General features: G+C 36.8%; 1 protein-coding gene across 5 annotated transcripts in view; it reads left to right on the forward strand.

Moving 5' to 3' along the window:
• Positions 1-15,918, forward strand: part of Enpp2 (ectonucleotide pyrophosphatase/phosphodiesterase 2) — a 109,303-nt gene that overhangs the window by 51,017 nt on the left and 42,368 nt on the right. For all 5 annotated transcript variants that reach the window (XM_026393863.2, XM_026393865.2, XM_026393866.2 and 2 more), the window contains exons 6-11: positions 1,209-1,306; positions 1,531-1,610; positions 2,361-2,480; positions 9,666-9,721; positions 14,447-14,512; positions 15,165-15,237. In XM_026393863.2, coding sequence (XP_026249648.2) covers positions 1,209-1,306; positions 1,531-1,610; positions 2,361-2,480; positions 9,666-9,721; positions 14,447-14,512; positions 15,165-15,237 — 493 coding nt within the window. The remainder of the gene's footprint in view (positions 1-1,208; positions 1,307-1,530; positions 1,611-2,360; positions 2,481-9,665; positions 9,722-14,446; positions 14,513-15,164; positions 15,238-15,918) is intronic.

Consider the following 15,918-nt stretch of genomic DNA (forward strand, 5'->3'; position numbering starts at 1 on the left):
TCAGCAGAAAATACACTTCCAGCAAAAGCACTAAAATGCATTTGGTTTTTAAAGGTATTTTTATTTGGGGTGGCATAGCCTGGGACACAGAATTTAAATGAGATGTTTTTAATTTTTTCTCCTTCTTAACCTTAGTGAGATGTTTGAACTTCTTTGGGTTTGTAGAGTGCATGGCAACAGTTCCTGGACTGTTTAAAATGTGTTTGCTTATTTTTGAAGAAAGAGTAGAAGCAACTGATAAGAGTAGTGATAACAGGGAACCCTGTTTATGTAGCATTATTCTAAGTGCTTTCTATGTGACTCATTTGAACTATGTCCTCTTTATGACGTGGTTTCAAGTAAACATAAACTTATGCTTGCTCACTAGTTTCAAACTATTAGCAGTAATTCTGCACATATTTGAGTATTCTCAAGTCTGATAAAGAGCCATTTCATAAGATACAGCCCAGGTAGATGAATAGTCTAGTCCTTTACTGAGATACCTTTTACAGGTTTTCATAATTTAAACTATTTTTGAAATTATAACTTAAAGGAATTTTTATAAGCGCTTAGATGTAATAGTACAAGTGCTTCTCCTGTTGATTTTACACTTGTTCATTAATGTATTTAATAAATATTTGCTTTGGGCCCACAAAATAAGAAGATGAATAAGATTCAGCTGTGCTTTGGAACTAGCAAGGAAGAGAAATATATTAACAGATCATTGCAATATCAGGTACAATAATGTATATATGAATGATGAAACAGGTAGGAATGAATAATCTTAAAGGAACTCAGAAGTGTAAACAACTAACCTTATCAAAGAGGAAATTTTGAGCTGGGTTTTAAAGAATGAATAGGAGTTTTCCACGTGGCAAATGGGAGACTACTTATCTGAGGCAAATATAACTGCATTTTTATTCATAATGTACAGTATGTAATTGTATTTTTATGTTATTAATAACCCTGTTTGTAAGGGAGAAGGAGCAGTGGAGGAAGTACATCAAGGGAAATTGGGTGTGAAGTCCCTTCCGTTGGTCCTTGTGAGGCTGGTCATTTGACCCTGGACTTTAGTGACCTCAAATGTTATGTGGCTGGAAGCTCAGATTCATCCAGATATCCTCTGTACAGATTCTTCATGGAAGTTATGGGTCCCAGTTACTGAAAATGAGTAGATACAATGCCTGGTGGCAATAATTTTTCTAAGCTTTAACATATTTCTGTTTAAGGTTTGTTCGTCCTCCATTAATCATTTTCTCTGTGGATGGCTTCCGGGCATCCTACATGAAGAAAGGGAGCAAGGTCATGCCTAACATTGAAAAACTAAGTAAGTGATTTCCTGACTGCCTGGTCTCATCTGTAAGCCAGGATTTCTGCAGTACAGTTCTGCTATGGGGTTTGAAGTCTATGGACACATTGTTTTTAAATGTATTTTATTATCTGAAATAAGAAAATTGAAAGTAACACCACGTGTCTTGTTTGTAAAGTGAATTTTATATGAAGTGATTCCTGTTGGTTCTGTTATCCTAATATCTGAAATTCTCTTTCTAGGGTCCTGTGGGACACATTCTCCCTACATGAGGCCTGTGTACCCAACAAAAACCTTTCCTAACTTATACACTTTGGCCACCGTAAGTGTTTTCTCGAATGATACGTATTCAAAGGTCTGATTTAATCCTGGAATGACTTCAAGGGGAGATTTTTTCAAACATGTTCCTTAGTGTTCAAAGACAGCCTCTCTGTTTTCCATCTTATCGGCCTCAGTAATTCACAGCAAATGCCTTTTACAACTTGGTAGAGGCCTGAGCTTCATTGCAACTTTAAAACTAAAGTCTTTCTTCAGGCGCAGTTCAATCTGAACACAAGCATTAAATTTCCCTCAAATACCTGAGAGTTGATCATTTATTTTTTGGATTTGAAAATAAAAATCTTGATTTCAGATGTTTTAATTTTCAGATACTCTAAATTCTATCTTTTTTTAAATACACAATTTACTTATTACTTTGTTATTACTGTTTTTTTATTGTTGACGGGGGGGGGGAATAGAACTAGGAAAAATAGAAGAGAATATTTAGAAATTGAAATTCTTTGGAGGCACATGTGTAAATTTCAAATAAAATAATAAAAATTATATCAGGTTCTAATAGTTAAAAATCTAGATATTAAAATTCTTGTAGTCATGTTGTTTCTCAAATGGCTAATAATTAGCCTTGATGCATGTTTGCTCAGGCAGACACACAGTAAAGGCTATGTGTATCTTATATGATTTTGGAAATTAAATATTGTTATAAAACCTTCTGTGTTAAGAAAACTCATAATAGAACTCATATATGTAGATTATTGTATTATTATTTTAACAATAAGTTTGCTTTTATACAAAGGGTCTGTATCCAGAATCTCATGGAATTGTTGGCAATTCAATGTATGATCCTGTATTTGATGCCACCTTCCATCTTCGAGGGCGAGAGAAATTTAATCATAGATGGTGGGGAGGTCAACCAGTAAGTTTTGCATTTTGTTTTTTGGTGTGTGCACTTGGAATTATTTCATCCCTAAATTTGTTGCCTGAGAAAAAGATATGTCCCCATACTTGTCAATGTTTGTTTTTTGATATTATGTATAATGTATATACATGTATGTATAGATCATATATTTATATATGTATATATGCATATACATCTGGAATATAATATACATTCATTTCTATATATACATGTGTATGTGCATTTATATGTGTATGTGTGAAGTTATGATTCTAAAAGTGTGAAGGATGAAAAGTCTTCACTAGGATAATAATGGAAACGGTGCCATGAGTTGAATTTCAGAAGCATTTTGAAGAAGGACTGAATAGTCAGATCTTAATGATTTACCAGATTTGGAGCTACAATGGGAAAGAAAAATGAATGGTTATGACTTCCCTGTTATTTTAAATCCAGTTCCATAGTAAACAGAATCAGGGAAAGTTGATGGAAAAAAAAAGGAATTCACTGAAGCCCATTGTAAATTCATGCATTCTTTTATTTAATCTATTTTTTAAATCATGGAAGTGAAAGAGTATAAGTGGAATCCTATCTTTTACTAAGACAACAAATTAAAATGTTGGAAGAATTTCCCTTGTTCAGATTAAGTGGCTGAGCAAAAAATGAAATGGGCTGTTGGTGCTTTGACCTAATGTTTTCCCTGTGACAGTGCATATGATGGGCAAGTTGTTTGCTCAGACACAGGCAAAGCAGCAACATAAAGCCATGGTTGTGGAACGTGCAGAACTGGGCTCTGGTGTACCTGGTCAAAAGGATTGGAATCACCACCTAAGCATGGGCATTGTACACAAACAGAGATGTGTCAAGGACAGGCAGAGAATGGCTCCATCTCATGCCGACTCCCATTTGGGGTAGTGGCTCCCTGGAACACTAGCCAGGGAAGAGTCTGGGAGATTTCGTGCAGTCTATTAAGCCATGAGGGGTGGATGGGGTCTGCACTCATCCTGTGTGTCCACAATGCCCTGAGGACTGAACCTGGAGAGCTTGCTGTGATCCACTGGCAGAATATGGAACATAAACAGAAATTGTGTTCTGGAGGTAGTCATTTGAAAAAAAGTCATCTGTGATCAAAACATCACGTTGTTAAATAGATATATACTATGTAAGAACAAATGTGGACTTTTTGTGCTTTAAATTAATATTGAAAGACTTCTTCTCTATCTGCAGGAAATAATAGAAGTTCTGATCTTGCTCTTTATTGGGGTTGGACTCCCAGAAGTCTGTTTTGACCCATATTGTGATCTAATGACATCTGTTGACAGAATGGATTCCACAGTTTATGACAGAGCAATAGTTTATGAGTAAATTGAATGATGGAAATTAGAGTTCTCTTTACCTGTTGCTAGTTGGTCTCTTGTAATAATTTTATCATGGAAGTCAACTTGTCTGAGTGATAACAAAGGATGTGAATAGTAATTTTATCTAATTGGATCACCTTACACTTGGTGTTGACACTAGGTTTCCTTGGGGTTAGCCATGACTCAGAAGCAGAAGAGTCCAGTTAACTGGTGCAGACACAGGTCAGGGGAAGCCGTTAACCTCTCCCCAGGAGTAGTCTCTCTCTCAGCACTAGCTGCTCATTTCCCCCCTAACTCTCAAACTCTCCGTCTAAGACTGACTGAGAGCTACAGTGAAACCAATCTGTGTTTCCATCTACGGTCTTGTGCAAGATGGGCAACACAGGAATTCTAAGGACCATCATAGTTATAATTTAGCAACACATTGTTGTCTTGAAATTTGATCTATTGTGGAGTGTATAGACAGGAACTATAAGAGATTTCAGCCTAAGTATATGACTACATGAAACTATGAGTCCTATAAGAAAGAATAACTATTCCTCCACAAGCATTTATATAAACCTCTCAGATGCTTGTACCTTTCACAGAATTACCAGTGAAAAAATAATTGGAGTATAGAAAATATTCATCAAAATTTAGAAATGGTAATTAAATTAAATTAAATTTACTATTACTGAATGATGAAACCATGTAAGATAGTTGGCTTCATAATAAAGGGACCAGATTAAATGGTGACTAAGAGTGACATCCTTGTTTAAAACCCAGAAGATGAGATGAGGCATTTATACAGTGTCCATCTGAGATTTTGAATCTCCTCATTATTTTTCTTCCAAAAATAATTTGTATGATTTAATTTCATCTTTAAAAAAAAACAACCCAAAACAAAAACCTCTGTTATAGCTACTTTAGCAAAGTCTGGTCTGCTTTTAACTTGCTAATCTTCAGAATGCACAATTAGGAGTTGTCATTTGCTGCATCAACATACATTTCTCACTTAATAGAGCTCATTGATTGTGTTTGTTTCTTTGAAAATTCTCTCTCCTATAATTTCTGAATAATGATAACTTGGTGGGATAGTTCCCAGCTCAGTCCAAATCTGGACCTTCAGCCACGTGGAGAATGAAGGGGACTCCATGGGCCTGACTTAATGTGGAGTTGTGAGAAACTAAATGTGGAGGACTCATGATCTGAGTCCTCCAAAGTCTTGATTTTCTAGGTGTTTTAAGAGGAGCAGGTGTATTCTTAATACTTTTTAAGTTGCTTGGCCTAGAAACTGCTTTTTCCCCGCATTGTTGGGGCAATGAAGAAGGGTTGCATGTTCTAGAAAAAGACAGCAAAGAGAAGAATGAAAGAACAGGTGCGCATTTCCAGGCCAGAGGGGTTGGTTGATGGAAGGAGGCAGTGGTGCTCAGTTCTTCCAGGTTATCTGGGTAGAGGAAGATTTACATTCTGCTCAGAAAAATGTTACCTTGTTAAAATTTTCTTGTTTCTTTTTCACATTCTACTATAGACCTATACTTTCTCTCTCTCTCTCTCTCTCTCTCTCTCTCTCTATATATATATATATATATATATATATATATATATATTTTTTTTTTTTTTTTTTTTTTTTGGTGGCTGTTGTTTCCCTGTGTTTGCTAAGCGTGCTCTACCACTGAGCTGCAGCCCAGGCAGGTATTTAGTTAGGATGAGCTTTGCTCACTTACTCAGCTTAAGGTAATTTTGTTGGGATTGGTTCCTTTGTCTAGCGACCTCTTAATTTACTTAACACTTTCAGTTGTAGTATCTGTTCCTAGGAGCCTTCCCTGAGTTCCCTCAGCCCTGGCCAAGTGACTTGATTCTCCTTGAGGCTTTTATATATTTTTTTCCTATCATAAATTTGACCACCTCCTTTTGAAATTGGCTAATTCTACATGTGTTTTAGACTGTGGATTCCATGGGGATAGAGCCTGGTTTATTTTCTTTCTAGTTTGAAGACCTCATCCAGAGCCCGGTGTATTGAGGAGCTCTACTGCTGGATTTTGGATTGATCTGTTCTGCACTTCCTTCTGAGCAGCACACTGGTCCATTGTCTATTCTGCTGCACCCCTGACCCTTACATCCTTAGTTTGTTCTGATTCTCAATAATCTTATCTATTTTGCTGATGCTAGAGCCCTATCCACTCCTTTGATCTCTCAGAATTCTAGTTACTCTAGCTCTGTGATTTTGAATGCAAAGGAAACTTTCCTTGCATTGCTAAAAGACCACAATAGAAGTCTGTGCTTTTAAAAATTATTATTTTTTTGGTTCTTATCTTTTTCAAAACTTCTCCTCCCATAACTGCATACTTTACTTAATTAGAAAAAGTGTTGAATTTTATATTTAGCCCACATCCTCAGTTCCAGTGGGTAAGCTTTATTTATTCCTGATAACATAGCAAGAAGATATGGTATTATTCCCATTTGTCCCCTTTTCAAAGTAAAGCGTCTAGGACACAAATACTACAGATAAAAAATGAGCAATGAAAGAAGTATTGGGATTAAAGGCAGGAACCCTGCACCCAGTGCCTTCTTAGATTATGTTTTTAGCTGATTTTTTTTAAAAAAACAACTTCTGAAGGAATTTATATTTGCATTCAAGTTCAGAGAAATTTTGACTTCTATTTCTCTGAATTAATAAGGAAGCTTCTCTTTTTTGATAGCCCTGGAGTGTTGTTTTTACTTTTCTTCTTTTGTACCAACATTTTAATACCTTTTTCCCATGGTAATTACTAGATTTAACTTCTGAGCCCTGAAATGGAATATATATATATATATATATATATATATATATATATATATATATATAATATATTTTCCTTGTTAAAATTTTCTTGTTTCTTTTCCACATTCTACTATAGACCTATATTTTTTTCTGTATATTTTTATACAGCTTGTGTCTGTATACACTCACACTTGGCCTGCAGAGGAACTTCAACAGAGACTCATGATATGACTTAAGAACTTCCTTTAGATTTCAGCCTTGCATCAATTGCTAAATCTTGACAGATCATGTTTATCAGGGCTGGGATTCTTTTATTTGAGGTTTTAAAATATATTTTTAAATTTCAAGTATTCTCTCTTATTTGTTGGCTTTTGTCCTCTTCTGACCATGCCTTCAATTTTCTGTTAGAAAATATTGTCAACGTGACATCAACAAGAAACAGGGAGAATTTTTCTGTTTCTTTTTTTCAGAAGAAAGACAATGTTTTTTGGTAGTGGGTGGCTACTGGGGGTTGAACCCAGGAGTGCTTTACCACTTAGCTACATCCCCAGCCATTTTTATTTTTGTTTTTAGACAGCATCTTGCTAAGCTGCTTAGGGCCTCACTAAGTAGCTGAGGCTGGCTTTGAACTTGCAATCTTCCTGCCTCAGCCTTCTGAGTCACTGGGATTATAGTTATACATCACCATTCTCAGAAGAAAGACAATTCTTGACCTTATATTATCATGATAATTCATATTTTATAATCCTGATTATAAATATGTTGTCAGTAAAATTTTTGCAAAGTACATAAAAGTGTAGAGAATAAGTGATTCTGATTTTCGCCATTAGAATACTTTCTATTAGCATAAATAATTTCTTGTAAAATCTCTAATATTATTAATTAGTGGGCTTGACAATTCATTCAGGAGTATTCTTAGATGGGAGTACTAGGAGGTAGGTGGTATTATGAAAGTGTAGTTTGTGAAGACAGATGGCTTCTTTCTCAGTGGTATGTGGTGAGGGCCATCACAATGATTTTAGCACACTTATTCTGCCATCTTCACATGCATGTGCATATTTTGAACACTGCAAAGACCCCTCTGGTGGTCTTTTTGTCCTGAGAACACCTGAGCTAAGTTATTCCTAGGGTTTACTGTTGCCCAGATATTGCCAGTATCTGTATGTATCCTACAATATTATTTTGAAAAGCCTCGGTCATCTTTGATAAATCTGTATTAAACATATTTTTTTCCTTTAGGAAACCCTAGATGGATCTTATATTTCATATATGTCAAAAATTGCCTGGTATAATTTCTTTGGAATTAGCAAGGCACTAGATTTTCTAGAAAGTGGTTTGGCTATAAATATCCTAAGCTTGTGTCAGTGAAATTAATGTAAGTATATGAAAGTGGTCCTATAATATAAGAAACTGGACTTCCTGAGAACTTAGCGCAATTTTGAGGCAGCTACAGGGTGACCAGCACTTAGAAGTCATCTTCTTGTTTGTAGAGGTGTTGGGGCAAGAATGATTGAAAGTCCAGGATACATTTAGAACCCTGGTTGGGCCATGTCAGAGCTGGTTCAGAAAGTGGAAGGATGATTTGGATCAAATGGAGAAGTGGGCACTCAGACCCCTATCTCTTAACCATTTCAAAGAACCAGAGGTCCCTGCCAACCAGGAACTATGGGAATGGGTTGAGGATCCCACCTCTCCCCTGCAGATAAAATCCACTAGCTACTCAGAGCTCTGTGGATCTAGAGGGCTAGACATGCTCTCCCTCCCCAGGTCTCCCTTGCCGGTTGCACTAGTTGTGATAGGGATTTCTAGATGTCCCTAACAATGTGTTTGCAGCTCTTGTGGAACTCTTCAAGTATCTCATACCCTTTTGAAACTGTGGCCAAGCTCCTAGCTCCTGAAGGTTCTACGCCTTCCAGTCGCATATTTCCACAATGGGGCGGGGGAGGTTTTTATTGGTATCCTAAGATCCTCTCAAAGTCTGCATGCCATGAAACCAGAAAATGGACTGGCTGTAATTCCCACATCATTTTTGCTTTAGTCTCATAACAAACTAGTTTTCTCCCTTATTTGCCTCCACTCTTTTCCTCTCAGTGAGGGCTTTTTGTTTTCTTTTTTTCTTTCCTCACGGACTTCTGTTCATTGGGACACTCGCCATCCTAAGCTGTTTTTAATGTTCCTGGAAATAATTGGATTCCACTTATTTCCATGATTGCATAATAATAAAGACCGAAATTGATCAAGTGCTTACCAAATGCTGAAACACCAGTTGAAGGGCTTTGAATGTATTAATTCTTTAAAGTGGAGAGTAATCCTGTGTGCAAGAAAACATCACCTCCACTGTGGAGGAAACCGAGGCACAGAGAGGTCAAGTGACTTGCTGGAGGGCCATGTGGTCCGCTAGTCACAGAAGCCAGGTTTAAAATCTTGGCTATCTGATTGCAGAGCCTGAGTTCTGAACTCCATCTTTTGCCTCTCAGCAGCACGAGTTATAAATATTTTCAAAGCCTTAATGAAAGGTTTAGTTCATCTAACGTATCCTAGGAACTTCTCCTTAAATCCCTGTTTATTAAAAGGCTAGGGAAAAGATATATAAGAAAAATCCAAATTAAAAATTAGCCTTTCTTCCCCTTCTATTTCATCCACTTTAAAGTCAAACAAGACCAACTAGGTTCCAAGATTCTGACATCTGGGTGCCAAATTGGGGCTCTCCTCTGTAAGGATTTCAATAGTAAAGGAAACATATGGTTCACTCCTGAGTCCTTTGATGAGCAGAATTCAGATGTATGAGAGAAATATTCAAAAACAGTTATTGGAAAAGACAGGTACAGAAGAGAGAGACTTTTGAGTTGAAATAAAAGTTTAAAAAAATGTCACTAGAATCATAGCAGAGCTTTTGAGAGTTTTCGCAGAGAATGTATTGAATAACATTTATGGAAATAATGGTTCTGACTTCCAGATGTGAAAAAAAAAATGGTTGCAAATAATGTGAAATTTATGGTGGGGTGTGAGTAGAGTATAAGATATCAGATCTAATATATTTAAAAAGTGTTTTTCTTTAACCAAAACCCAGATCATATTATAAGCCTCTTATATTTTCCTCATTAGCTATGGATTACAGCCACCAAGCAAGGGGTGAAAGCTGGAACATTCTTTTGGTCTGTGTAAGTTACCTTTATTTTGTCAATGTTTATAAAATTATAGTTATGATTTAGTTTATGAAACATTAATTTAGTCTTGATTTTTATTTCCATAAAATGTAAAAATGTCAAAATTTTACATATTTGTTGATACCTAGAAATATACCTCAATACCTTTTCCTGAGGTCCTTTTTTTGTTCCTCTTCTCTCCTCCTTCTCTCACCTCTCTTCCGTATTCCTCCTTTTCCCTATCATTGAAGGAGGGAAGATTTTCTCTTCTTCTAGCCATCCATTTTGCTCTTTCTACCCCTCTTTAGAGGTTTTTGGTAACTTGCCACCTAGGGAATGTATATTTCTCTTAGAATATTTATTGCTGTGGTCTGCACTATCATTTTCTATAAACATATTTCAACGTGCTATATTTATTTTGGTTCACAACTTTAAAACTCTGGTGTGGTCTCAGACAGCTGGGGAGTCGATGGAGTGATCTAGAGATTGGGGATTCCAAACAAGAGATAGGGGAACCCTTTGTTTCACCCCACTTTTCCACTGAACTCCAAGATTTCCCTAATAAGAAATTGCTTCTCATCCCTGCAGAGGTGATGGGATTAGTAGTTGAAGTTTGTAAGCCTTAAGATGAAACTTACCTAATAAAATTGTCAACATGTTGATTATTTTCAAAGGCTCCTTAGTAAAAAGAGAAATCTGTTTCAACTTTCATGGGGATTTTGTTCCCACTGAGATGTTCTTTCCATCTTTTTTTTTTTAACCACCTAAAGCTGTTTCCGTATTTGCCTCTTATACTTTAACAAAAATCTGACTATTCTATAATAGTAGTGTGCTAAGAGCAATCACAGGTTCATATTAATCCAGAATGGTACCATATATATTCTCCAAGTTCAGGAATAAAAGTAGCTTTTTCAGATTTGAAGGGCTAAATTGAAATTGAGTTGGGTGATTTAAAGCTAAGACAGAGTGTCTCTTTAAAAGTTTTTTTTTTTTTAAAGAGGTTTCTGAGTTGAGAAATAAGCATGGATATGTTAGAAAAGACATTGCTGAATGTAAGTGGGATGTTGATTTACCAATTTAATCATACACATTACATTATCTTTTTAACCCTTGACTGTCACTGATTCTATAGAAGTGGTTTCTTTTGCTCTTTAACTCATTGGCCTGTCAGAATGGAGGGGGAGCCAATAACATAATTAATACTTGGTCCCACCCTGTCCCCCTGGAAGTGTTACACAGCTTCCTTGAAAAGGCCCAGTGTTCTGGTTTTGAATGGCAATTTTCTCCACCCATTTGAAACCACTCATGAGAAGGTGGCTGTTGTGTGCTTCTTTGAAAGACATCTGTAGTTTTGCTTTGCCTCCCAGACAATTCTTTTATCTCTGTATCCTGGAAGTGACTTGGATTTACTTTTTTTTCTCCTCATTTTTGAAGTTTTTTATAACCTTAAAAAAATCTGATCATACTTCCAATTATTTAAGGAAACACAGGTCAAGGAAATCTACACAAAGTACATTCTGCAAAATTTAAAATTTAAAACTAGATTCAAACCACAGGCTTAGACTTTGAGGCCATCTTTTTAATATGTTTCTCTACTGCAGGCTAGAAGTATATTCTTGCTTTTTTTTTTTTTGGCTTACTTCCTCATTTTATTTTATTTTTTTTATTATTATTGGTCGTTCATAACATTACATAGTTCTTAATACATCATATTACACGGTTTGATTCAGGTGAGTTATGAACTCCTTGCTTTTTAAATGATAATATTTCATTCCAAAATCATCCTCAGTAGAAGTTCCATCATATTCTTTTATGTCAATTCATATTTAAAGGGAGTAATTCCCATTATGTATGTGTGTGTAGATTGGGTCTAATCCCAGCTCTGTTACTTACTGAGATTGCTGACTTTGGACCATTTGTTGTTAATCTCTTAACTAATCAATGTTCTCATCTTTTTTTTTTTTTTTTCTCAATGTTCTCATCTTTAAATGGGTGTTGTAGTACTTTCATCACAGGATATTATGAAGATAAAATGAATCAATATATTTAAAGTATAGAGAGAACAAACAATAAGCAGTATTTGTTTACTTATTTGCATTATCTCTTTCAACATTGACCAGACAATGTCTCTACATATCCTGAGGTATTTTGTTTCCCTTTACCCCTAAATACTTCTTCTAGTCCTCCAATGCTCCATTTCCATTTTTCTCCCTTTTCTGATCATGTCTCATCCACTTGGTTTCACAACACATTCTGAATCTATCAGGGATGTGAAGACAGGGATATGTACCCTGTTTTGCTTTCTGCTTGTTTTTTTTGCTTCCTTTGGTCTAATTTATTTGCTGCCTCTTGTATTGTATTTGAAACATAGTTAATGGCTAAGGATCATGTCTCTTTGGTCTGTGAGGTTATTTCAAAGTGATCATCTAAAACTCATGGGAAGCCACTTTGTCCAATTCATTTAAGAGGTTAGAATACTAAGTAAAGCCTGAAGTGGTTAAATGTTATCCCCAAAGTCATACCTGGGGTGGATACTCAGACCTCCAGAGTTTTCATCGAATGCTCCTAACACACACACACACACACACACACACACACACAGAGTTGATAACTACCAGCTTATTTTCCCCAAGAAGAGGACAATGACACCTCCATAATAGGATTTTTGTGGGAGTGTCTATATCTTTATTATGTTTACACACACGCCTGGGACATAATATGCCTTTAACAAACATTTCACAGATGAATGTATCATCTCTGTGGACCTATAAAACCAGTATGTAATGATAAAAGCTAACATTTCTCTAAACACTTTCTATGCTCCAGACATCATTTTAAGCACTTTTCTTGTCTTTGATTCTTTACAACACCCTCATGAGTAGGTACTGCTACTATCATTTTACAGAGGCACCCAAAGGTTAGGTAACCCACCGACATCTTGACTTGTAGGAGTCAGGATTTAAATTCACACACTTTGGCTTCTGAGCTGGTGTTTTTAATTCTCAGTCTATTGTTGTTCAAGTACCCTGTCCAACAAGGGTTATAGGGTAAGCATTCTGAGCTTGACAAGAAAAATTTCTGTTGAGCTGGTATTTTTCCATTAGCATTGGAAGTGGGTTCATCGGAGTCCATATTTGTGGCTTAACACCAATCACATAAAATAAAGCAGCTTTTAGGTAGAAAGTGAAATCAGGAAAAATGAAAAAGCTATGACACTGGCTTTTTTCTTTTTAAGTTAGGAAAGAATTCAAAATATGTAATCATAATTATTTTGTTCAGATAAAAAGGATTTCTAAAGCTGAAGAATTAAATTCCTTAAGTGATTAACCTGGCTTTGCTCTGCCTATTTCTAATTCAATTATAAGATATAATAAACAGGGTCGCATTTATTGAACAGCACTGTGATATATTTAAAGCAGGATTCATTTTATGATAAACATGATTTTCTGGTGTGTATGATAGCTCTAGACAGAGAGGATGCCAGAAGAATGACAAATGCCCAGAGGAGAGATGGGTGGAGCCGGTGGGGGAGTGTAGTGATTGTGGGGACAGGGAGCGGCTGCTGGCCCACAGCCTCTGCCAACTCTGCCTTCCACCATGGCTCTGAAGAGCTTTCTTTCTCCTAGCTTTCTTGCTCATGTCCACCAGGAGTGAAGTTTCAATGGTTCACCCAAGGTTCCATAACGATTTTTCCTTACCACAATCAAACTTTAGTTTTCATCTAAATTCATCATGAACATGCTTCGAATGCCTGGTCTTGGTAGGGGAGTGAAAAGCATTTTGTGCTCCAGGTTAAGAAAGTAAGCAAATTTCCCCACAAGCCAAGGGGATGGCTCAGACATGAATATCCTAATGGAACTCGGCTCAAGATGCAGTGCTATCATGGTAGCCAAGAGCTCTTCAAGTTGGTGCCAGGCTTAGGTTAATTATATTTCAACAGAGGAATGAGACTTAAACACAAAAGTCATTGTGGATGAAGATTATACCCTTTTTGTCAGTCTCATAATTATATGTGCCTATTCCTGATAGATTTTTATAGAGATGGAAGAGAATTTCAAGAATACCTTCCCTAACCCATTATTTTATACAGGAGGAATTTAAAGTTTCAGGTTAGATAATGTTTTTAAAGTTATTAACTATTTAGAGGTAGAATGATGACTAATTATGATCATCAATAAAAGAATGATTTTAGCACTTAACTGTGTACCAGGGACCCTGTGTCTTTTAGTTGCCTCGTATCAATTCATTCATAGAAACAAGCTGTGTGGTGTGCTTTGCTGTTATCTTTGTTTTACTGATGAGTTAACTGAGGCTGAGAGAGGTCAAGTGGCACAGAGGACAGCAGAGGTCATCCTGCTGGAAAGAGGCAAAGTGCGCATGGAAGTCCTGTTCCCTCCTCTGACACTGCTGATGCCAAACCCACTGAACAACAATGATTCTGAAGCCATGGTCTTTTCTACTTGTAGCCGAGTTTTTCATCAGCAAGACAGGTTCCTCATTGTGACCATGAATCAGAATTTCCAGTCTAGTCTTCTGTGGAAGAGGTTGAGCAATGTAATATGTTACAAATGGAAATGGAAGTTTAAATGCTAATTCCAAAGAGGGCCTTTTTACTACAACGAAGTGAAAACAGATGGTGGCAAGTAGAGAGCATTTGGCCTGGGTGCAAGAGCCAGGACTCACAGACTTGAGTCTGTGGAAAGACACCTACCAACATGTTTTGCTGGTTATCCCCTACAGGGCCATCCCCCATGAGCGGAGAATATTGACCATCCTGCAGTGGCTCACCCTGCCAGATGACGAGAGGTATTTGCTTTCCTCTGTCCTTCTCTCTTCTTTCTTCAGTACATTTCCATCTTTGGTTAGACTTGGGTGAAATACTAGATGGACTGTGAAATAGAAGTGCAGCCAAAGATTGGTATTATTAAAAGTTTTGTGGTTATTAGCCTTAAGCGTTATTTCCCTAAGAAGGATTTGGTGATTGGGGACCATTTAATTACATGGATTACTCCAGCTCTTAATCCTGGCCACTACAGCAGAGCCGAAGGGAGTTTCTGGCTTTGATAAATGAACTATCAGCTTCTCAAAGACCGAGAAGCATTAAGACCAACTTTGCACTTGAACAGGGGTAAATCTTTTTGGCTGCAGATTTCATGGCCCATGTGAATTACCACTGGGCTCTATTATCTTGAGACTCTGAGTACATGCTCAGAGTTTCCTTTGTGACTTTTAATTTCTGAAAGTGGTACCAGGCAGTTACCACAGTGAGGGTGGTGTAGTGGGATGGCGGGTGTTGGAGCATTAGGAAAAAAAAAAGTTTTTCCATGGTAATACTGACAGTGGTTGAGAGATTAACGAAACTTGAAGGATTTTTATTTTTTAAAGTGAGTAGGGGATATTTGATATTCTTTGTTGTGTGTGGTTTGGGCAAATTATAAACGTTCCAATCTTCTCGTAGGCCTTCCGTCTATGCCTTCTACTCTGAACAACCTGATTTCTCTGGACACAAATACGGCCCTTTTGGCCCTGAGGTTAGTAGTTTATCATCTGCTTGAGGGGAATCTGTGCCCCTGGGCTACTTGACCTACTGACCTTATTTTAGGATTTGTACAGTCTTTGGGAGCATTTGTAATCTACAAGGTTTATTCAGAATTACAAGACTAAAACATTTTTAAAAAATCTTAAATATACTTGTTTCTCTTACAGGAACTTCATTTCAGATTCCTTTGATATTGAAACATATCCTAAACTTGATGCTAATGGGAATGGGGTGTATTGCAAGCTTGCAGGTATCAGTTACCATGTGAAGAATTGGGAAGGGTTGGCACCAGCCACCATCGGAAAGGAGTGGAAAGGCATATGGGGATGAAACCTCCAATATGCAACATTACAACTGAATTTTAACACCTTTAAAATGAGTATGCTGTTCAAAGAGGGTAGGTCAGTTAAGCAGCTCTGATAGTCTTAGCAAGTATAGCCATCCTAGTAGTTTATAGTGTTGGATGCTTTTTATTTGGTACATTTTGACATTGGTATTTATACTGTGAATCCATCACCACATTCAAGGGTGTATACATATCCATCATACCCCAAAGGTTAAATTAATTCTTAATTGAGAGGAACATGCTACCCAATGAATCTGTTCAGCAGAGTTGTGAGGTACCCTTTATTAAGTGCTCAGTCATCTTAGAAGACAGTCTGTTTGTAAGGTA

The sequence above is a fragment of the Urocitellus parryii genome, chromosome 7, assembly GCF_045843805.1.
Source record: "Urocitellus parryii isolate mUroPar1 chromosome 7, mUroPar1.hap1, whole genome shotgun sequence".
NCBI lineage: Eukaryota > Metazoa > Chordata > Mammalia > Rodentia > Sciuridae > Urocitellus > Urocitellus parryii.